The 24,376-nt window shown below is 41.2% G+C and overlaps 1 protein-coding gene across 1 annotated transcript; it reads right to left on the bottom strand.

Annotated features, from left to right (window-relative positions):
- Nucleotides 1–8,950: 8,950 nt before the first annotated feature.
- Nucleotides 8,951–23,303, bottom strand: TNFAIP6 (TNF alpha induced protein 6). Its single transcript, XM_061363745.1, has 6 exons — nucleotides 22,499–23,303; nucleotides 16,068–16,205; nucleotides 14,586–14,747; nucleotides 12,201–12,429; nucleotides 11,140–11,180; nucleotides 8,951–10,043 (listed from the first exon to the last, which is right to left on the bottom strand). The coding sequence occupies exons 1-6, from the start codon at nucleotides 22,590–22,592 to the stop codon at nucleotides 9,880–9,882; spliced, it is 828 nt and encodes a 275-aa protein (XP_061219729.1). The 5' UTR covers nucleotides 22,593–23,303; the 3' UTR covers nucleotides 8,951–9,879.
- Between the last annotated feature and the right edge of the window lie 1,073 nt (nucleotides 23,304–24,376).

Below are 24,376 nucleotides of genomic sequence, written 5' to 3'. Positions count from 1 at the left end.
GATACGCGTTTATTCCGCGCGCCGACACCGCCCCTCGTCGCTGATTGGTGGCTGCGGCTCAGGGGTGGGAGGTGCAAGGGGGCGACTCTGAGCTCCGGCGCCAGCAGAGCTGAGGGCGGCGGTGTGGGATCGGTGATGCCCGAGGTCCTTCAGCCTGAAGGTCGCTTATTTGTGACTGGAAAATAGCCTCTAGGTCTCCCAGATCTGCTCAGCGGTTACAGCCGAGCGTCAGCTCCCACGAAACTGAGCTGAATAAACACGAAATTAGAACCTTGAATGGTTTGGATTGGAAGGGACCTTAAAGCTCATCCAGTTCCAGCCTCCTGCCACAGGCAGGGACACCTTCCACTAGAACATGTTGTTCCAAGCCCTGCCCAAGCTGGCCTTGAACACTGCCAGGGATGGAGCAGCCACAGCTTCTCTGGGCAACCTGTGCCAGGGCCTCACCAAAGGTGCAGACAAAGAACTGTCTGTACCACTTTGTTCTGTACAAGGAAATTCTCCAGACTCTGCTGGGGAAGAAATTTTTATGAGCAGCAGGAAAGGATCAACTCATTCCTAGAAAGACAGTTGCACTGTCATGGTTTTGATGTGTGGATGCAAGGTACAATCATTAAAATGAGTAATCTTATAGCTAAGATTAGAAGGCCTTGTTTAAGTATTTCCCTGAACCATTCAGTAACTCCTAGGTTATTTAGCCATTCATCCAATCCACCTCCAACAATTCTAAGCTCTTGCGTATTTTCCTGCGATTTTCACAGCTTACCATGAATTGATTCAGAATGGTCAGATAAATTCATGCAGCACATACCTTCGAAATCCTCACAACCATCCTGTAACAATATCTTTGTTATCTCCCTGGCTTGTGCGCTTCTAGTTAGAAAGGCTTCTGGCCAACCTGAAAAGGTGGCTGTTAGTACCAACAAATGTCTATACCCCTTTTTCTGTCCTTTTGAAAATTCTGTTGCAACATTTTATATACTGCTGTTACCATCCAGAGTCTTTTTGAAATAGTTTCCTGTTTCTACTTGATATTTACATTTCATTTCTTATTCAATTTTCACAATTTATCATAGATCATTTATAATTCCAGAAAGAAAATTTTGTTATACCAGAAGTAATCAATATTAAAACAATTAATATTCCTGCAACCAGTTGCCTTAACCAGGAGAGATCAGGTAACCATGAAGGTAACTTCTTCAAACCTCAGGAGGTATCATCCTTGGCCATTTTATTAAATATTTTAGTTTGTTTCCTCCAGATCTGTTTCAGGAACAGCAATTTTCACTGATTCTTGTTCCACTGGGATTATATCAATGGTTTTACTTTCTATTGCCTATGGTTGCTGAGATATTTATGATTGCCTTCTCTAATGCACTTATTCCCAAAGATGGAATTAGCCATCTCACAAAACTATGAAATGCAGTCCTCTGTTCAGCAATAGGGTTAAACCCTCACTTTAACCAATACCATCCGTTCCCTTCAGGAACAGGCCACCACTGAACCACAATACCATCTATATTAATAGTGTGATTACAATGTGAATAGTGACCTACACCTGTGGCATTTAAACAAACATAGTCTCCTATTCTGGTTCCTGGTGTAGTACATCTTTCCAGGAGATAGTGTTGGAAATTGAAATGCCAGTTAATGGAAGGCCATGATCTTCTCCTGATTCAGGCAACTGTGCACACACCCAACAGTCACTACAATTAACAACTTTAGTAACATTCTGCATTAATTTCAGGTATAAGTATTAGTCCCAAGGTGGTATGTCAGTTATCACATAAATCCAAATTATGACTGATACAATTTCATATGCTAGGGTCCTGAAGGTTCAATCTGCCATGTCTTCTCTGGTTCTGGTGCTTTCTTTATTCCTGAATAATGTATCAAGCAGGTTGTTTCTTTATCTTCACTGCTGTAAAGGTGGTCAATATTATCTGGTACGGTCCGCTCCACTTCTCCTGTAGAGGATCTCCTGAAAAATTCTTAACATAAACCCAGTCTCTGGATCTAAAAGGGTGAGTCAGATAATCCACGTCTCTCGCTCTTGTCCTAAGTATTTTCTTATTTCTTCTAATTGTTTTTCCCAGATTGATCAGAAACTCTAGGAGATAACCTTCTCCCACTTCCAGAAGACTTTCTCCTTTAAATGGGGACTGATATTGTCTTCCATATAAAGTTTTACATGGGATAGCCTCTTCTTTTGACCAAGGTTCAGTTCAAATTCTTAATAGAGCCAGTGGTAAGGCTTGGTATCAGTATCTTGACATATTTTACTAATCTGTTTTTTTATTATCTTTTCAACTTGCCCACTGGCCTGTATGGAACATGTAGTTGCCAATGAATTTCTAATTTTTGATAATTTCTTGTACTAAAGGTTGAGCCTCGGTCAAAAGAAATTGCCTCTGGTACTCCAGAACAAGGTATTACACTGTTTAACATTGTTCCAATTACTTGTCTTGCATTATTTATTCTACAAGGGAATGCTTCTGCCCACCCTGAAAAAGTATTCATTAACACCAACAAATATTGGTCTCAATAACTCAGAAAAAATTATTTGTCAGTGCTGTCCCAGATAACTTCCTCCCCAGTTGTACCAATTTGATTTCTACTTTCAATCTTAGGGTTATTCTTGAGACAGAGCTGACATTGTCACTAATTGAACTATGTTATACAGATTCCTTCCTTCAATTTGTTCGTCTAAGTATTTATGCAAAGAGTTGCTACCTCAATGAGTTTTATTATGTTCTTCCTGAACTAGCTTCCAGAGTTGGTTACAGGGGATTATAATTCGCCCATCAGGTATCTGAACCTAATATTCTTTGTTTTTCGCTCCTTTGAGATCTCTAATCAATTTTCTATCCTCCTTTGAATATCTAGGTTTAGATTTCTCAATTGTTAGTTTGCCATCAGGGATTAAGGGAATGAGTTTAGATTGTTCAACTGCTCGTTTGGCTTCAAAATTGGCCAAATTATTTCCAATTTCCTGATCAGATTCACCTTGTTGATGCCCTCAACAATACATAATAGCTACTTCCTGAGGTAGCTGAACAGCTTTTAGCAGTCATAGAATTTCTGTAGCACATTTAATCTGTTTCTCCTGTGTGTTCAAAGGTCCTCATTCTTTCCAGATGGCACACTGTGCATAGACCACACCAAATGCATATTTAGAATCAGTCCAAATATTTATCCTTTTGTCTTTAGCCAATTGCAGGGCACATTCCAGAGTTTTCTTTCAAATCTGGTTGGCTTGAATATACAGTTCAGTCGGGTGTTAATAGTTCTGTTGGTTGTTCTGCAAAAGGATTCTGGAGTGACAACATTGACCACAATTTCTGTATCATGATGTTGCACAAGGGTGGCCTGGTATTTAAAAAAACATGACAGTGGGCTTCTTTCTGTTCCAGGACTGCTGATACCACATGGGACACTAGCACAGTAATCCTTTGTCCCAAGGTGAATTTGTGAGCCTCTTCAATATTCATGACAACTGCTGTCACAGCCCTTAGGCATCCAGGCCATTCTTTACTCGCTTCATTCAGCTGTTTTGAAAAATACACCACTGCCCTCTTATAGGGTCCTAGTTTCTGAGTAAGGACCACCAAACCTATTCCCTGTTCTTCATGGGAATATAGCCAAAAGGATTTAGTCATATCCAGACGTCAGAGCTGCAGCTCTCATTAGTTCTGCTTTTAAATTTCTAAAGCCCTCCTCTGATGAATCAGTCTATTCCAAAGAGAGAGGGGTTTCTTTTAACAGTTTATCTACAGGTTTTACTGGAACACCATAATCATGCATCCAAAGTCTGCATCATTCAGTCACTCCCAGGAACGTATGGAGCTCCTTGATGGTTGACAGTAGTGGAGTTTGACAAATGGCTTCTTTTCTAGCAGTTCCAAGTTCTCTCTGTCCTCCAGTTATTTCATATCCTAGGTAGGAAACTCGGGTTTGGATTAGTTAGGTCTTTTGTCTGGTTACCCAATAACCATTCAGTCCCAGAAAATTCAATAATCCCAGCATTCACTGGGTACATTCTTCCTTTGTTTCAGTAGCAATTGGTAGGTCATCCACATATTGTAAGAGTCCCCATCCGAGTGGGTGTTCCATGATTCTAGTTCCAGTGCTAACTGATTTTGAAAAACCATTGGACTGTTTTAAAACCCTTGAGATAATACTGTCCAAAGTTAATTGGGTTTTCCTTACTGTATCAGGATTTTCCCATTCAAAAGCAAACAAATTCTGGTTTTCTTTGGCCAACGGTAAGCAAAAGAAAGAGTCCTTAAATCCAAGATGGCAAATCATTTCTGATTCAATTTAGTCAATAAGGAAAATGGATTAGCTATTACTGGATAAATGTCCTCTATAAATTTGTTGATTCCTGAGATCTTGAACCAATCTGCAACTTTATTTAAATGTTACTTCTTGGCCTAATGAAGATTTCAGAGAATTTAGCATGCATAAAAATTTTATGCATTCCTATTTGTTATCCCAATTTGTACTTTAAGGGTTGCATCATTTTGCACTTTTTTTTTTTTTCCCCAGGGTTTTTTCCCCATTTTTTTTTCTTTTCTTTGGTGGCCAGTAGCTCCCACATCTGTAACAAATTCTTTTCCCTCTGATTTAACACTGAATAAGTTGCTCCTGTATCCACTAAAATTCCACTTTATTTCCTCTAGTGCATAGTTTTAATTTAACCAGTGGATCTGCTAGGGTAGATTCCCCAGGTCCCTTTGTCAGTCTAGTTCCAATTCAGCCACTGGAGCCACCCCATGGCACTCCCTCCCCCGCAGGGCAGTCTCACTTCCAACGTTCAAAACTCCCCACAGCACACACACACCGATCCGGTCCCATAAGAGAAGAACCCACTTCCCCCACTGTTGATGCAGGAGTCACGGACAACGCAGGAACGATCAATGTTATCAGAAAATGCCAATTTATTACAAAGCTTTAACTCCTTATATACCATTTCTTACAGGCACTTACAGTGATTTGGCATATTATGATTGGATACATGTCTTGAAGACCCTTAGCGACTAACACACAATTGGTTAAGCACAGGTGTGAGAACTTGACCTCGAAAGCTTGCCAACAGTCCACAGTTCTCATAGCTCGGTGAATTCCACCTTCTTCTTATCTTGCTTGCTTAAGCTTCCTTGGGCCTCTCATGGCCTTGCTGTATCTTTCAGGATTATTCAAATTTTGCACCAGTTATGCATTCTCCTGTGAGAACACTGTCTCCACACCCCACCTTTGCCCGACATTCCTCCTCCATCAGTTTCAAAGCACTTCTGTTCACATTTATACAACAACCCCTCAGTCCCGTCTGTCAACAGGTCTGCTCCCACTTGTTTGCCTGCCCCAGCACTCATCCCGTGCTCAAACACAGGAGCTGCACGAGCTCCCCTCCTTTCCCACTTGGTTTCCCCCCTTTTTTTTTTCTCACAGTTGCTCACGCTGCTCTGCAGAGGTTTCAGATGCCTGCCTCTGCAACAGCACTTCCTGCCTGTTGCAGGTGACAGCAATCTCCTCCTCCTTATCAATATCTGATAGGACAGATATAGACGGTGCTCCTCTCGGAAGTATCTGTGATATATAATTTTCCTATTTATAACTTTTAAACATCATTCCCCCAATATCACAGGCCGAACAACATCTCTCCAGCTTAGCTTTCAGTTTTTCCCTGTCCTTTTCCAAAGCCAAAATTAGGGATCTGGCAGAGCTGTATTAATTTCACATTCTACCTGCCACTCCAGTTGGTTTCTTAAAGTGAAAAACATATCTGTATATAGTCCTTAATCCCATTTTCCTGGCCACCTCAAAGACAACATTCATTGTAACAATGTATTATAATTCAGAGTTCCATTTTTAGGCCATTTCTCCTGATCTTCTGAAGTATATAAAGGCCCCCATTGGTTACAATATTTTATCAATATTTTCTTGTTTACCGAGCTCCCAGAAGACCCTCCCAGTTCTTTCCAATGTGCCAAAATGTAACCCAATGGGCTTTTCTTCAGAATTCCCTTGTTTTGACCGGCTCCCATTTCAAACAATCTTTTACAAATCTCTTAGCTTCTCTTTCCCAGTGCTCTGCAAATGCACTTAAAAAATATGAGAGCACCTACACACAAGTGTTATGATATTCTCAGGGGGTTCAGTAAAATAATATCTCTGGGTTCTGCAGATCAACTCCCCTGTTGTTGGATCATAGTTTCGGTTCCATCAAAATTTACACTGTCCTAGTATCCACGGCAGGTTCCACTGTTCAAAAGTTATTATGCACCCATATGTGAGGCTACATGCCTCTGGTACTGAGTGTAAAGTTCAGGTCTCAAGAGTAGGATTACAGATATTAGAGGTTATACTTCTGTTATACAGCCACTGGGGCACAGAGGGAACTCTTCTTAACACCCCCCCCCCAATAGCAACAGTTTACTTTTGTCTACTCCTCCCCCACCGCTTAAGCACTGTAATCTTTAACAGTAACGACAGACATACACGCACACAAAACACTTAGACACAACACAAAACAAAGATGCTTGGTCAGTCTCCGGCCACTCTCCTCGCAGAGAACACGGAACCGTGGATCAGGACTCCACACTGGCTTTGTAGCTATGCTACGTCTCAGTCACACAGAAACACAAACACACACATGGGATCCCACACAACCATACTATGGTTCCGCTTACCCTTCTCCTGCTTCTTATGGTAGCAGGTCCGTCCTGCTTCCCAAAACTTGGGATGCAGCGAAAACACGGACTCACCCGATCCACCCTCAGATCGCTAAGCGGCCGCTCTATCAGTCGGCGAGTTCCCTGCTTGCACCCCTGTGGGTAGGGGTCCTCAAGATGAAGTAAATGAGTCTTCCTCTTCTTGAACTTTTCACCTTTTAGTCTTCACATATGGCCTTAGGGTTTGGTCCCAGCCATAAACCATCTGCTTCTCCCCCTTAACAGTAGATTCAGGGGTCTGCTTTTCCCTATCAATAGGTGCTTATCAATAGAATCAGGTGTCTGCTTTTCGTTGTCAATAGAACCAAGTGTCTGCTTTTCCTTATCAATAGTTAGTGCCTTTGTTCTGCTTAGTAGGCATGATAGGTACAGACAATACCTTTGCTTAAACAAGCGAATTCCTCTAACCCCCCTGTACAAGCCCCCTGTACAGCCCCCCTGTACATTGGTCAACCCTCTGCATCAGTTTAAGCCCAGCCAGTAACTCAGAACCAAGCAGCCACTTGCTCACTCTTCCTCCTGGACGACTGGGATTTCCTGTTCGAGCTTGTTGTGTACTTACTGCCTCACAGGGAAGAACTTCATAATATTTAACCTAAATTTGCCCTCTGTCAGTTTAAACCCATTCCCTCTTGTCCTGTCCCTACCTGCCCTTGTAAAAAGCCCCTCTCCAGCTTTCTCATTGGCCCCTTTAGGCCCTAGAAGCTGCTCTAAGGTCTCCCTGGACCCTTCTCTTCTCCAGGCTGAACAAGCGCAGCTCTCTCAGACTGTCTCCACAGCACAGGTGCTCCAGCCCTCAAGAGCATCTTCATGGCCTCTTCTGAACTTTACTCCAGCAGCTCCATGTCCTTATGTTGGGGACCCCAGAGCTGGACACAGGACTGCAGATGGGGTCTCAAGACAGCAACTTCATTCCTTAAGACTCAAATATGTGGGTGTGTGCTTTGGAATGTTTCCAATTGGGTTTTTTTGACAGCCATCTAATGGGGATGGAGAAAAGAGGCATGGGGGACCAAGTAGGTGTGGGGGTTCCAAGCAGGAGGGAGAAGTCAGTGCTACAGACTCACTTTTTTTTCACTCCCCACTATGGCTGTAGCACCAAGTGCTGCCCTGCAACCACTGCCATTGTCTGTGGGCAGGAGACCTTAGCACTTAGCAGTGCACAGTATATCTCACCTCGTGGTGAAGCCACAGAGAGGAGACAAATAATGATGTGTGAATTACATCAGGACATTTGCCGGTGAAATATGAAATAAGAGCAGTGGTGGCAAATCTGAAGCGCAGGGAAACCCTTCTTCTCAGGGGTAGAGACAGGCCTGAGCAGTAAGGCAAATGGCTAAGTCTGTCTTAATTGCCCACAGGGTGTCAAAGTGGCATTGGAGACGCTTAACAGGAATGCCTGTTCTGGAAGGAAACTCTTCCCCAAACACAACACCCCCTTGACTCCATGGGGTTTTCAGACAGGCAGATATTTTCTGTACACCCCTTGGTTCTGATCCGTATCAGTTCAAGATCTGTTCCTTCTCAATTAAAGAAACAACAAAGAAAAACCTAAACCCAATAAAACCCCACCTAGGTCACAAATAAATTGTTAACAGTTCTCTTCATGCATTTTCCTTCTTAACAAACACTTTTGCTGATCTTGAAGAACTGGAATGGTGTTTTCTAAGATGACGTTTTCTAAGAAAATGTGAGCAAGTTTATTTAGCCCACCAGGTGGCAGGATTAAAAAGTACCAGCAGAATTTAGGAGCAGCTTAATTCCATTAAATGTAGTGATAGCATGAATAGAATGTTGGAGATGACAGGGACAGAAGCTGCAGCACTAGCTGCAACATTATTCTCCAATACAGCTGGGCAGCAGGATTATATTCCCAGTGAAATTAAAACAATAAAAGCTCAAACATTAAATAAAATTCAAGAACTAAGAATTAGAGTAAATAATTAGGGAATTAATGGGTCTGTTTAGATTAAGATCCTCCTCTTCCTCTTGTGCAAAACTCTTTCCGAGGAATTCACAATGCTCCAAATAAAAAAACAAAAAGTCACAGGAAGATTCTTAGTGGGCATTAGATTTCAGCAGATATGGGGTCAAGAAAACATTCAGAGGGAAAGAAAGAAACTCTGAAGACTTATTTACTGGTTTAAATCAACAAAAATAATTTCAAAGTCTGAAAAGTTCTCAAGACATAAAAATAATTCATTGGACACTCAGGACATGATTAAAACAGAGGTAGCTTTAATGCTGCTTCAGAATGAAGAACTTAAACTGAAGTTAAAAACATATAAAGATTGGTGTATGTTCATCAATTTAAAACAGTACAGTCTTTTTAAAACCCGTGTAAACACCATACAGCATTGTGACAGGATCTTCTGAACGTATTTGCTGGTACTCAGTCAACATTCCTTCTGACGCTTCATTTTACCAGTTCTATTAACATTGCCACATCTTTCATTTGATTCTTCATTAAGTGAAATCAGAGTCGTGAAAGGGTTTAAACATCTCTCCTCTGAGTGAGGAAACCCTGGCAAAATTAATTGACTACTTTTTGATTCATCTCATAACAAAATTATGACGATGATATAATTGATTCTGTGCTGTTCGTGTTGCTTCCCTGTCTTCTGACTTTAGGCAGTGACGTGTGGCTTCTAGGTCATTCACAAGACTAATTTATGTATATTAAAAATAAACTCATTCCAAAGGCCTTTTGAGTTCATGGAAATGAGTTAATTTAAGAAATAATAACGTGTAGAGAACAGGAAAAAACAAAGCAACAACCAAAAAAAATAAATAGGTGGAAACCAAGGAGAGAACAGCATGTTACATTTAAAAATAATAGAAACAGTCACACACAAAGTTTTTTCAAATGGTGCAAGAAATGAGGAGAAGAAATAGTTTATATAGAAAAATAATTCTTAAATCTTTGGTAACAATGCATTCTTCAGATCTTTACAGTACTTGGAATCTAAAAAGTCTTCTATTATTCATACAAGTATGTTTCATAATTTATTTCCTAGTGTACTTAACAAAACTTACATAAAGCAGAAATCAGAAGAAAGATATGAAGAAAATGTCTTATCTGAAGAAACATATCTGAATTGGGCTCTAAAACATGTTTCTTAATGAGTGTATCTCATTATTCTGCTCACATAATACCGAATTTCCCAGATAAGAAGTTTGTTTTTCCTTGAGATGTTGTATTTTTTCCATCATTTGACTTAGAAGGCATGTCCATAGTAATATATCTAATTTGAAAACCACCAGCAGTCACTGAAGCATCTGTCAAAAACTTCAAGGTCATCACATTGCCTGTGAGAAGACAAAGTTAAAACAAAGCTTACTTTTTTGGGTGGCATGAAAATGTGGTATTTCAGAGGTAATTGTAAAGTGCTGTTTCTTGCTTCCTTCTGAGATCCTTAGAGCAATCCACATGTTTTGTCTGCTTCCAAGCTGTGACCCGGCATTATTGCAGTTCCATTAGCCCCATGGAAAACCCAGCAGATTTTCATCAGTTTTCTTTGTCTGCAGAGCCCAGATGTTGATAAAATTTTGCTGTACCCAGTGCTTTCTGCAAAGCATTTCCTGTTCTTCAGAATGCTGCTCTGCTTCACTCTATCTATGAAATGTCACACTGTGTGTGAGACACGTGTGGTGCCTCACAAATCTCTAGGTGACACAGAGGTGAGGTTTCTACATCACTCTCCCCCTAGTGTTACCTCCTCATCTCTACCAAGCCTGTGTAAACTGGGAGATCAGGGTGGCACAATTCAACTATTCTGTTCTCTTTCTGCTGATTACAGCTGTGGGCTGGAGTGCAGTAACATGAATTTCTACACGAGACTATCTGTAGATGGCTTGCACAGGTAGTCCTCATGACTTCTGTGCCACAGCAACTTTGTGACGCTTAAGCAAAGGTAAAAGTGGCTTTGATTTCTGTGTGATCAGACCTTGATCTGCTGTTTAAACATACATGCATAACACAATGTCTAAAACTGGCTTTGGAAGTATCTTTGCAGTCCTTGTCCTTGAAATAAGAAACCATCACTGCATGAAGACTGTGTGCATAGGTAGGTCTCAGTCACTAGTTACAGCCCTGCTGCATAAAGACGCCTTCATGAAAACTCCTTAACGTTCATTGGTGTACTACCTCTGTAAATCCAGCAGGATTCACCCTGATTATTTTCTAACCAGGCTGTTTTTCTTTTCTATTTATTTAGAAGTAATTGCACTGACAAACGAGCATGATGGCAGTTTTGAATAGCAGTTTATGACTTGCCAGCCAAGAAGCAGAGATTTTGTCTTTGGACCTGTTTACCATATATTATTAGAAAGAAGGGACAAAAGGTGGTTTTGGCTGATTTTTTTTAAATTTTTTTTTACCATAAAGAGTCCAAATATATATTACCTGTGCTAATAATATCATCTGGCAACTCATCTCCACAAAACCTGGAAAAGAATACAAATGGTCACAATTAAACAACAGCAAATATTCCATATTCCCTCTACACGGGGACCCACACAGAACAGTAGGTTTCAGGCTGTACTTTCCTTTGGAGCTGTAGCTCACGGGGCTAAATTTGCTATAGGTATTCAGTGTATGTAATTCTTCACTACAGGTTAATGCGATTGCCTGAAGAATTTTTGTCATGTCAAGTTTAGGGAAGGGAGAAATGCAGCAAATGCTTCAGTTTATGCAGCAAGTAAATGATGTAGAAGAAGAAAAAAGAGCATTTTAACAAGACATTAAGGAAAAGAACAATGGCTTGATGCTAAGAAAGGAGAAACATTGTCAAGAAAAAACATTAAAATTAGCTGTAAGGGCAAAACAAATTGACTATATCCTTGCTTTGCTACACACGATTTAGAGAGAGGATGGGAAAAGTGACAGGAATTGGAACTGGGCTTTATCACTTTTTGTTCTGGACTTCATACCAAAATCTGACTGCTAAAAGACAAGGAAAAATATGACATGGAAGAAAGGCAAGTGAGAATTATGCAAAGAGGGAAACTAAATGTATCAAGAGAGAAGATATGTAGCACTTGTTCTGATCTGGTATCATTAGAAAATATTTTACCTCAAGTTACATTTTTGCTAACAGTTTAACACCCCACCTCCCTCCTTTCAGTTAAAGCAAATACAAAATACTAATTGACATTGTTAAGGGTTCTTCCTGTAAAATAACAAGAGAATTAAGGTAAGAGGCTAAGAAGTCTTGCACCTTTTTTCATGTAATTTAACAAAGCAGAAGACTGCAAAGTGCAATTCTCTGAAACCTTTTGTAGGCTTCTGTTAATGACAGTAAGGATAATGACAGTGAAGATAGGTCAGGTACTTCTGCTTCAAGTATTGCAGGCATAACAGAGATGCTAATTGTATGAGCTAGTACAGTGTTCTTGTGAAGTAATGTTCTGGGGGAAAAAACAAATCACTTGATTATTTGCATATTAAAGCTGGATTTTCTTTACCTGCCCACAAAGCCGTTGATATCATCGTAGCTATCATAGATTTCCAAGAAATCAGCCATACAAGCAGTGTCGTCTTCAACATCAAACTCAAGAAACTGTAGATGAATACGTTGTCCATACTTTACTCTAATATGCCAGTAGCAAATTTGCTCATTTTCATACTCATTTGGGTAGCCTGGTGACTTAAAAACATGTTTGGAATCTGTGAAGACTCCACCACACTCTTTTCCTAAGAGAAAAATAATTTAAAAAAAAAAAAAAAAAGAGAGAAAAATGAAAACATCAAAGTTTAAGTATTCATTGTGGGTATGGCTGTGGTTTAAATCTTTGGGCACTTTTCCCCAGCAGAGCATTAGAAAAAACACAGAGGAACACCCAGTGTGATAGCACTTTTCATATATTTAAGCACTCAGCAGTCACAAGAAATGTTAGTCATTCCTAGCTTCTGGGAGCAGATATTTTGGAAACAAGAGGAATGATCCAAAACTCACTGAATTCCCAGGAAAAGCTTTCATTGATTTCAGTAGACTTTGGACCAGAGCCAAGTGTTTTATGTAAGAGGCATTAGGGATTTCTAGTTATGTCAAACTAAGCTTTTCAGCTGCACTTGCAAGTCACCCTGACATTCAGTTCCATCCTTTTTTTTTCATCAAAACCCTCTTGAAAGTGTGTCTTCTACAAAAAAACTTATAAAGGCTAATGATCACATACACTGCATCATTTCTGTTATTTCTGCACTCTTCACTCCCTTCAGGATGTCTCCTTTGGGAGGAAAAACCCTCAGTCCAGTTTGATTCAGTGGCCATTTGGCCTTTACCAGCTCCCTGACAATGGGACCAACCAATCTGGGGACCTCACCCTGCCTGACTTTTAGGATTTGCCATTGTTCCCCAAGTTCAGACCCAGAGAAGAGAGAGGTACTTTTTAAGGGTGATTCAGGGCACATGACTTAGAAGCTTTAAGCTGGAGAGTGTGATTAAGCCTTTATATTTGTCTAGGATTTCTGTACTTCTCAGCTCCAGATCACTTCTAGGTGAGATGTAAATTTCAAACAGTTCCATAAGTTCCTCTTGACATCTTTAGCATCCTGGAGAAAAGCATAGGCTCTGTTCAGAGATTTGTCTTTGTACCCCCAGGCTACTTGTCCCTAACCTGCAGACAACTCTGAGAGGCTTTGTAGTAAGTCAGGCTTTGTGAATACATGTCCTTGTAATGGGAGAGACTCCCTGGTCTGTGATTGTTGGCAGTAATGGTTTCCTTTTCTCTAACCAGTGCACTTCGAAAGCAGCTACCTCTCAGCCCATTGGAGGAGGCTGACAAAGGAGAAAGCCAGGCTGACAGTTTACATGCATTAATAATGAATGAAGTAGTTTTTCTTGCAGTTCTCTTTGTATGCTGAACATCTGGGAGTGTCCCCCACCCCACAGAGCTATTTGATTTACAACTACCCAGCTCACATAAACAAGATCAAGCCCTGTGAGCACAAACAGAATGTGCACAGCTGTACAGACGTCATGGACAACTCCAAGTTTTGGCTCTGCCAGGCAGGGTAGTTCACTTGGAGTAGATGGAGAGCCAAGCAGTGAACAGTTAAGCTTTGCTTTTCTTCTCGGTGCCTACGTTTTCTGTCCTATACGAAACAACATCAAGCTAAACTGAAATAGTGGCTATGTCAATATTTCAGTCATCTGCAGTGTAGTGAAGGAGGGGAATGGAGAGATGTCCCATATCTAGTGAAGCCTTGTCAGTCATCTTCAAACTATGTCTTCAGCTCTGCTTTGGAGATTAGCTTTTCTCCGTCTTGTTACACATGTGCACACACACGCAAACACACACACAGCACTGCTGGGAGCTGGATCTGTCAGGTGTTTCAGTCACAGGCACAGCATTCATTTTCAAAAGTTGTTCTGTCTCAGGCTCAAGAAAGGAGGAATAAGGATTAACAGTAAATTTAGTTTGTTTACAGGCAAAGCATCTGAAAAAGGGTTCCAATTTTAAACACCTCCTATTAGTTATTTGAATAAAAAACCAAAACAAGACATTTGCACATCTCATTGGAAACATTACTTACTTTTTCTGCCAACAGCAGCATATCATTACATTTTTAGTTTCTGAAAGGTCTTTGGTTAGGCCCTGTCATATATGGAACAATGTGGTGCAGAGACACTGAGCTCTGTGCAAGCCAGGTCAACTGTAGGTAGCGACAGAGAGGGCCTGGTGCAAGGCTCCAAATAAATTTGTCTCAACATGGTCCCCTTCTCAGACAGCATGTTTATGGCATTGAAGCTAATTAATTCAGAGCCTGTGTGCCTTTGTGCAGCCAGGTAGCATGGCATATAGCCATAACTCCAGACCTGATGAGCAATGGGTTGTTTTTAAACGCACCATTTGGGTTGTAGCAGTAGGCATCCCATCTCTCACTTCTGTTGAGGCGAATCCCGTAATCAACAATACCAGTTTTTCCAAAGCCACAGTTGGCTCCAGCTTTTACTATGGGATAACCAACTCTGCCCTTTGCCATCCAGCCAGCAGCGCATACATGGAATCCTGCAACGGGGAGAAAATGAGACATGGGTGTGGTACACTTATCCTAGGCAAGAAACGTTGCTTTTTATTCAACTAAGTTAAGCCTTATTCAAGCTCATAAATTACTTCTGTGTAATTGGCCTAAAAGAAATTGAACTACAGGAAAGCGCATTACCTTGAGAAAGTAATTTTAAATACAGAATATAAAATTTCATTGTGTTCTCCACAATATGATTATTGGGTCTTAATTTGAAAACAAAAATCAAATGCAGATGGACTATATAGTTTCCTGGGTACTGAGTTTTAAGTTCTGTATCAGAATTTGTAATCAGATTATGTGTTGGATGAGTAATATAAGTGTGTTCACTGTTTCTCTTTTCAAGTCATACAAATTTAATCATATTGTAAGAGTTTTGAGCAGTAAGTTCTGAGAATGAATAAAATACTACGTACAAGAGACACTTGAGAAAACAAAGAATTTACTTAAAATCCTTCCAAGTTAACCTGAAATGCCTCATGTATTTCTCGCTAAACAAAACGATCCTGTTAATGCATTTTGTGGCTGAGAACTTAGAAACAATAGCCAAAGAATGCAATGTTATTCACTGTCTGGTAGAGACCAATTCAATGTTTTCACCAAGATGAACTGGAACATATTTGTGGCGTCCTAGGAATATGAGCTACTCAGAAGAGACAAAAGCACCCTTCCTACATGTGTGCTACTGCTGAGAGCCAGCTTCTGACTCAACAACATACCCTGCAAACTTTTAGAGTGGATTGTATTTTCCATTGTTTTCCCAGTGCTCTGAATGAATTGATAGTTTCTTATTAGGAATCAAACAGAAATAGAGTATGCTTCACTTTTCACTCCAAGCACACTACTCACCCTCTCTCAGAGCAAATATGGCTGGAATAAATACTGTGAAAACCTCTTGACTGAGATGAAAAGCAGCAATGCACATTTGCTACAAAAGCTCCCTGGGGATAGATGCCTTCCTTTGTAGCCCCAGCAGCACCTAGGTGCTGTAACTGTGGAGGTGCCATGGGTTCCCAGCTCAGCTAGACAGGTCTCTGCTTGGTGCTGCTGGTTCTGGGGCCGTGCTTCACCCTGTGCTTGGGGGGGGTGTGTAGCATCTCATGCAGATGTTATACCTGACAGCTCTGTGGGTGGTGCAGTTGTGCTTTGTTACTGAGAGGGGAAACTACACAACTTGAGCCAAAATCCAGGGAGTTCACAAGTCTCTCAGTCCCAAAGTTCGTAACATTCATGAAATTACAAGGCTGGCAACATTATGAATGAGCACAATGTGGAAAGCAAACAGCTACGGTTTTTTTTCAAACCTATTTTTCTTGCCGCCTCCAGCTGCTGATATGTGGCTAGATGTCCACCCTCGTATTCGCAGACTGCTTTTGCTTCTGCATAGGTAAGCTGGTACTTCCCAGAGCGTGACTCCCTGTGATACACTCCAGCAGCTCGTTCTGTGTGACCAAAGCGAGAAATGATATTTAGATTAACAAGACCTTAGAGCAGTCCACCAGTACCTAAAGGGCCAACAAGAAAGCTGGAGAGGGACTTTTAAAAAGAGCAGGCTGTGATAGGACAAGGGGGGATGGCTTTAAACTGACAGAGGGGAGATTTATGTTAGATATTAGGAAGAAGTTCTTCACTGTGAGGGTGGTGAGGCACTGGCAGAGGCTGCTTAGAGAAGCTGTGGCTGCCCCTTCCCTGGCAGTGTTCAAGGCCAGGTTGGACGGGGCTTTGAGCAACCTGGTTTAGTGGAAGGTGTCCCTCCCTGTGGCAGGGGGCTTGGAACTAGGTGATCTTTAAGGTTCCTTCCAACCCACACCATTTCCTGATTCTATGATTCTGTGATTTCAGTATTGTATCTCGGGTGACCCACCTTCCAGTGTGCTCTCACCACCTGCGGTGGTTTCCCCAAGACCTGTGCTTTGGGCAACTGTCCAGGTGAGAAGAGAAACAGAATGTTCAGCTAGTAGCTGTGCCACTTAGAAAATGTCAGGAAAATATGATCCTCCCAGCCCAAAGGCATGTTTTTGTAACCCAAAGGTATGGTTTTGTTTGGGAGAAGTTTTGAACAACAGAGCTAGTCAGAGGTTGGCGAGTTTTTGAACAACAAAAAATCAACAAAAGCAGTGAAGGACTCCCCTAGGAGTATGCAGAAAACAGTAGTTATGGGAACGATCGGCTGGTGTCAGCATCACTAGGTCTGTGTATCAAATCTGGCTCAGGAGGAGCTCCTTCTGGATTGCTATCACAGCATACTTTTGGATGTAACTTTTAGTGTCTTTGTAAGATGAATCAGAGCTTTGTTTTGAATCTCCAGAGAAGTTAAATCAGAGCTACTTGGATAGACGAGAGGCAGAAATTAAAGGGAATAAAAATGTGAAGTAAAAATATCTGAGCTTGTGTCACAAAGGGCAGTACCAGAACAATTGCTGGCTGACATTTCTGCTGTGCAGAAAATTAATGCACTTTCTTCATTATCTTTTTCTTTGCTGTTGCAAGTACAATATAAAGCAGCTTTCCAGGGAAACATAGAAACTGTCAGTACAACTACAAGTTTTATAATCTTTTTATGTTGCGCTTGTCTGATGCCATATGTACAGAAATCTGTCTGGGAGCCAATCTGCACATCTAATCTGAATATCAGTTTTGTTTAGATCTTTCTTATATTTAGTATAATCTGAGAAATGGTTGTCTGTAGCTACCACTAGCCAACATGACTGAAAAAAGACTCAAAGCAGGAAGCATTTGTTACAGTAGCTATTTGTACCATGGGGGGAGGGAGAAAAGAAAGTCTTTTCTAGGGACATGTGTAGTCAGTAGTTTTGGCTAGGTTAGGGTGTTTTTTAGAAAAACATGGTCACCACTGAATTGTGGTTAGCAATGGTGAGATCCTTTATTAGATACAGAATGATGTTTGCCAGTGTAGTTTTTGGACCTGCAGTCACTGGCCTGGTGCCCAGGGAAGCAAATGATATCGCTGACTATAGTCTCAGAAGACTGAGAGAAGTAAAGAGCCGCTTTCTGTAACATCACTGGGAATGTTACTGGCATGGGCATGAGATAACATATATTAATTCCATGGAAAAATCTTCCCAAAGAAGCCATTTCCATTGCAAAGAAAAGTCACAGATTCATAGAATCACAGAATGTTTTGGGCTGGAAGGGACTTTAAAGATCATCCAGTTCCAAGCCCCCTGCCGCAGGCAGGGACACCTTCCACTAGACCAGGTTGCTCAAAGCCCAGTCCAACCTGACCTTGAACACTGCCAGGGACAGGGCAGCCACAGCTTCTCTGGGCAACCTGTGCTAGGGCCTCAGCACCCTCACAGGGAAGAATATTTTTCCTAATATCTAATCTAAATTTACTTTCTTTCAATTTAAAGCCATGTTATGTTAAAAAAAAAATCTATTTTAATTAAAAATTTATTTAGAGGAAGTACTATTTTTCATTCACTCAGTAGTCTATCGTGTATAAACTGATAAATCCATACAATGTTTCTTTACACGATGATTGTATTGGGTTCAGTATGCATGAATTGGAAATCCCAGTATTGCAGGAAATAGCACAGCTTTTAGCCTCACTGTACACTCAGGAGACAGCCTGACATTGACATTATCGATCACTGCATCACACAGCAGTCCTTGGAATTAGCTGAGCTGCCCCACTACACTGAGTCAAAAAGGAAGGGGCAGCTGAATTCTAAGATTTGCCACCTTTGCAAAGGTGACCAGTCACAGCCAAACCAAGAGCTGTCTTCCAGCTTATTGTCAGTGATGTCTGCTGATAAAAGCCCTCATCTCTCGCACCTTTGCAAGACTTATCCTGTTCCTTCCCTGGAACTCCTGCTGGAAGTACTTCCAGGGATATGGGGGAAATCACCCCTCCTTGGACTTGTTGCTTTTGGAGCTGACATTAATATCTTACTATCTTCAGTTGTTCTACTGACTTTTCACCTGGCAATGTTGTTTTTAAATCTTATCTCTCAGAAGGTATTTACCCCCACTTACTGACAGTAATATGTCACTACAGACAGGTATTATGTTTTTTGGAATATTGCTGGAAAGATCTGCTCTTCACAGTATCTGCAAGGGCTGCTCTAACAACAGCAGCACCACTGAGTCTTCACACAACACCTTGGTGGGTGGTGTTGTCCTGCTGATAGCAATCACCAATCTGTATCCTTGTTACCCCTTTGTAACATGACAAAAGCAGCCTTTGGGAAGATGGACCACACACACGTACGCTACCAAGCTTGGCGATTTGGTGATGGCTCAGTGTGTCACAGTTTAATGATATGGTATTCCCTGGCAGTATACTCTAATTAACTGATTAGATCTTTCACCAGCATTTTTTTCCCTCCTTTTTAATTACATTAGGGGATATGCTGAAAGATAAACTGTACCAGTAAAACCAGACCTAGGCCAAAGTGTTGTATGTATTAACTGTTATTATACATGTATCTATCTATCTATCCATCTATCTACATCTGTACACATATTCACAGTCAAATTTGAACACACACACACACGCACCCACACACAAATGACTGATGGTTTTTATGAAGACAATACCATGGCTATGGGTTAAAAGCTCCATGAAGTTTTGTTTTTACTTGAAAGTCCAAGCACATGCCTACACCTGCAACTGTGTCCTGTTCATATACCATGGGGCCAGCACTACAGAGCGGGATGTGCCCCAGCTGGGCATCTGCTCTGACAGAGGATTCTACTTGAAGACTGCTCTCTTTACCTGACCTCCCTGAAATCTCTTCTTCCTGGACAACAGTGGGAACTTTCAGAAAAGTTCTTTTCCTCTTTGCCTGAAACCCCTGTTCTGTCAGGGCTTTCTTGACTCACTTTTCTTGTTTGGTTCTTACTCAAAAGGTCACAGGCTCCATGGCTGACAGGACATGTTTCTTCCAACTCAGGTTTCTTAAGATCTCTCCTTGAAGCCCAGAGACTGCAGGATTCTGCAAGGCCAGTGACCCTCTACTCACCCACAGCAGTAGGAGATGGTAAAACATAGCCAATCTTTTCTGCACAAACACAGCAAGCATAAAATTTGGCCTAATAAAGTACCCTGAATATGCATGACACACACACTAAATGCTAAATAAAAATAAATATTTTATTTCTAAGCAGAGGAGGGCTGTGTAGAGTTACTGGCATGGGCCCCTGCTGACGTGCAGTCATACTTAGAGTATTCTGCCAAATGGGGTAGGTATGGCCCCTAAACCACTCTAACATATGGTGTGCCAACAGGGAGGAAATCAGAACACAAAGAGTGCAGTGGCTCTCCTGGGAAGCCTACTTTGTGGTTCTGAGAACTGGCGCTCAGAGAAGCGTATGAGCATATTTGGGCAATCCTCTCATCAGTTCACAATAAACCCTTGGTTATAATGTGCTTGTCTCAAAAAGCGAGCAACTATAAAATTCCATTCACATAAGAACAACATTAACAAGAAGGTGATCCAGTCAGCTGCAGCAGGCCTGCATGCTTACCGAGAAAACAAAAGATGCTTTGTAACGAGAGAAGGAAAAAGACATGAGCATTTCTAGACTGCCAGTAATTCAAGATTTTTTATTTGTGCTGATGATTTGTTGAGGAAGAAAGGAAAAATGAAAAACTCCATTTTCATTTTGGTCTTTGATAGTGCTTTATCAGAAGAAGAGGAGATAAGCAAATCTCGGATGTCACTGCACATTCCTAGGTTTTATTCAAGGGAATGGGGTTTCTTGCTTTAATGCCTGTGCATCATGAGACTGGAGTTATTTGTTTTACAGTTCAAGTTACACTAGCTTTTTTAAAATACGTATGCAAAAGATGCGTATATTGGATGTCTGGGATTTTGCCCAATTTTTCTTCCCCTGTATACAATGTCACTGAATGCCACATGTAATTCAATTAACTGCATTTTGAGGTTTGTTTCTATGATTTTATTGCTGTAGTTACACTAGATGGTGCATTTCTAAAGGAGCTGCAACAGAGTCCTGGAGGCAAGAGTGGTTATTTCAAAGTTGAACACTGTGGTTCCAGATTTTGCATGTGTTTGTTTATTTAGAGAATATCACTGATTTTACTCCATGGTTTATTTTTATTTACTCACATGGTAAATGCTAAAGGCCTAGAAAACCAGAATTTTATTATGTATTCCAGTTAACATTCTGGTTCTTCATTTTAAAGAATGAGATTTTTTTTCCTTCAAATTGACTTCAGTTCATGAAACTGCTTAAACAATCACTGTTATCACAAATTCTTGTGTATGTTGTAGCAGTCCCTAAGTGCCGCATACAGGGTGGCTGGCACTGTGCTGGAGTACTCTTTAGAAGACCACTGTCTTGCTGAGATAAAAACTGTGCCAGAGAATGGGAGAATGGTTAAACCACTGACAGGACTTGTGCATGGCCACGTGCCGTTCTCTTGTGCAGAGACAGTCTTTACAAGGGTACAGGTAAACAAGGGGACTGACTCAGCAAGCTCCTTTGCTCTTCATTCTGACCACAACCCTTTGGTATGGGAATACCCATCACAGCTTGTATAAAATTCACCTTCTCTGTCCCTACCATCAGGGCCTAACACAGCCTCAGTCCTACCTATCTCCTGTGTCTCCTTCCTGTTAAGTCCAGCCAAGAATACAAGCTTTGCTTGTTTTTCACACAAACCTCTTTTCTGTCACTCTTTCTTTGAATGGCAGCCACTTGAGGTGATGCATGAAGCTGTCCTCCCTAGGAGTTCTCCCCAGCCTGAGCACCTTTAGCAACTACATGAAACAGCAGGCATGTTCCAAGTTCAGAAGGAAAGAGAAGTCATTAAAACTGTGCAGTCAAATGGAAAAAAATATAGATCGCATCTCCTAATCATCTGGTTTATATGGTCCTCCGAGAAGGGACCAGAGTCATGTGGCTGCTGCACCAGCTAATAAAGCATGGCCCCAATCCCCCATGAAACATCTGAGCACAACAGAAATGGGTACCGGCTACAGGAATTCCTCAAAGCCCTTAAAGAAACACACACCATTCTAGAGAGGATAAAGGAGTTCTTATGCATTTGTCTATAAAACAGAGCGTGCTCAGTGTGTGCTTGTGTTTTGGCATTCTTTATGTGGCTATATTCTGAATGTGTTTTTCTGTTGTATTGGATAATTATAAGGATCTATTAAAAAAACCTCTAAGAGCTATTTAAACCTACCTCAGGTAAAAGAAACTGTTCCCCCAGCATTTTCTGTAGCCCTTTTGAAATCTTCTTTCCACTGTTTAATGATGTGAGCAAACCAACGGCCAAAGCATATATATTGTTGTACTTTTTCTAGAAAGCTAAGAAATATTATCACTATTATTTCCAGACCATTTAGTTTCATATGTAGGACCCCAGGCATTTGAAGTATGTTAATGCAGAAAGTAATTAATTCCTTTGCCAAATGTTTCTTTTCATACTCGTTTTCCTTCATTAAAAACAACTGTTATTTAACACTGTTTTCACTTTACCTCATGCTGTAAGAAAATGAGTTCAGATGAAATATTTCATACTTACTTTTTCCTGCACTTCAGAGAAATAATACAAACAGTAAGCTCAAAAGGACAAAAATTGCAGTCACTACTCAGATAAAACGATCACCAGTTTCAGTGCAGGATTTTGCTAATATTAATGTGTGTCTCAATTTTGTATTGCTAGGTGCTCATCTCTATACTGTTAGACAAACCTTGACTTTTGCAGCAAAACACTCATGATTAAATTATTTCTTACCTAACCAGATGGAGTTATGCAGCACTCCGTCCTTGAATCCCCATGCTTGAGCCTTGTCCCACAGCAGGGCAGAAAAGAAAATTAGTGCAATCATCTCTTCTGAACTATTAGGCTGTAAATATTTCCTGTTAAAACACTCAGGGTAAACTCTGCTAGCAGCTGGCTAGATCCTATTGGAACATCTGGTAGCCAGATCTTAAATAGTGCTTTCAGCTGTGAGGTCAGCAAGCCTGCTCCAATTGTGCTTGCCGTAGTATTATTACACAATTAAATGTGATGTCTGCAGTCGTCCATGTGACTCACTTTTGGCTTTCTTGATTCCCAGTGTGTCCAAGAAACTGTTTTAGCCCTCACTACGGCAGCACACATGAACACTTTTCAAGCCAGAATCTGTTCATTCTTCAGCTCTCACTGTCTTCAAATTCCATAAAACAATAAAACCAATAACCAGTCTATCTGCTTATAGTGTTTCAAGTCACACCATTTACAGGACTGAAGGAAATCACACATACTACCTCTCGTTCTCATTTAAATATTCTGTTCTTTCATATATAACTTGGATTTAATTTCACAGTGACCTAATCAATGAAAAAATGTAAGGAGAGTATTTTGTATTGGCTATTTGAATTCAGTTTCCCTACACAGAATCTGTAACTGGATCTGTAATCAGCATAGAACTGCAAGTGTCAAAAACAGATGCTCTTTGTTCTGCAAGTGGGAAATAAAGCTAAAATCTTCCCCTTGAAACCACAGTTTAAAATCTGATTCATAGCATGACAGCTGTCTTCTTGTCTTCCCTTCTGGCTGAAAGTGAATAGTACAGCTGCTCCTTGCAGATGAGTGGGAGAGTAGAAAGGGGGAAAGATGAGAGGATGGAAAATGGTCTGGTGCTCCACACTCCTGAGCAGCCATTGGAAGACTCTGCTCTCCAGTTCTGATAACATTGGTAACTTCTGAGTCAGGAGCTGTAGAAAAAGATGTGCTCATAAGCATGAACACAACCATATGAAAGTAGATGAAAGGAAAGGGTGGAGGACCCTGTGCCTACTCAAGAATATTTTACATTGATGACTTGTACCAATGAGGAAGATATTTTTCATCACTCATGTCTTAATGTAAAAAGATGAATGCCTGGCTACAGTGTGTACACAGACAACACGCACGTATTCCTCCCACCTACCGCTCAGGCAGATGCCGAAGGGGAGAGCTGTTGAGAAACAAAGCTGAGGGTGAGCCCTTTCCCTGCACCAGAGTAGCAAGGCACCTTCCACCAAAACACCAATGTCTTAACCTGTCCCTCTTCAGCACTCACTGATGAGAGCAAACCCATCTTCCAATAAAGTTCACCTGTGTGCATTCCTGTTTTGCACACCCATGCCTTAACCATTTGAGTTTGAACCTTCAGTGTGCAGTAATAGATGTACAACATATACGTGTATTCTGGGTCCTGACGAAGCTCATGTGCACTCTGATGTCAAGGCCTGGCACTGAGACTTTCCGCTCAGGTATCCCCCCAGGAAGCTGATGACAGCCTGCTGGTTCCCTCTGCTCACCCTGGGACATTCAGGGCACTGTGGGCAATTGCCCTCTTTCCTGCTGTGCAAGTGATCTACCACAGAGCAGGATGCTGGGACCAGGAATACTGCCTGCCAGTTTGTCTACCAGTCTCCACCACACTGATCGCCCCACCATACTGCTTGTCCCACAACACTTTGCAGCTTCTCTGTCAGCAAAACAAGAAAGCACTGCAGAGAGGTATCTCATTGCACAGAGGCAGGAGCCCTACTCTGATTATTCTTTCTAGATTTGAGGGTTGGTGCTATATTCATATGTTTTCTGCTTTAATGCCCAATAGATAAAAGTCCAAGTTAATTCAGC

Source organism: Neopsephotus bourkii, unplaced genomic scaffold (genome assembly GCF_033783945.1).
Source record: "Neopsephotus bourkii isolate Nb327-2 ecotype Australia unplaced genomic scaffold, CSIRO-AGI_Nbou_v1 NB_1181, whole genome shotgun sequence".
In the NCBI taxonomy this organism is placed as follows: domain Eukaryota; kingdom Metazoa; phylum Chordata; class Aves; order Psittaciformes; family Psittacidae; genus Neopsephotus; species Neopsephotus bourkii.
Note: the sequence above shows the minus strand (reverse complement) of the source record. Positions and strands in the feature narration are given on the sequence as shown.

What these genes read in the sequence shown, in the direction of transcription:
- TNFAIP6 (XM_061363745.1), bottom strand. Translation starts at nt 22,592, where the DNA reads ATGATTGCACTAATTTTCTTTTCTGCCCTGCTGTGGGACAAGGCTCAA. An exon ending in GGAGGCGGCAAGAAAAATAG is followed by an intron (nt 14,748 to 16,067) that starts GTTTGAAAAAAA and finishes TCCCCGTTGCAG; the next exon opens with GATTCCATGTATGCGCTGCT. An exon ending in ATCAACGGCTTTGTGGGCAG is followed by an intron (nt 11,181 to 12,200) that starts GTAAAGAAAATC and finishes ATTCTTTTCCAG; the next exon opens with GTTTTGTGGAGATGAGTTGC.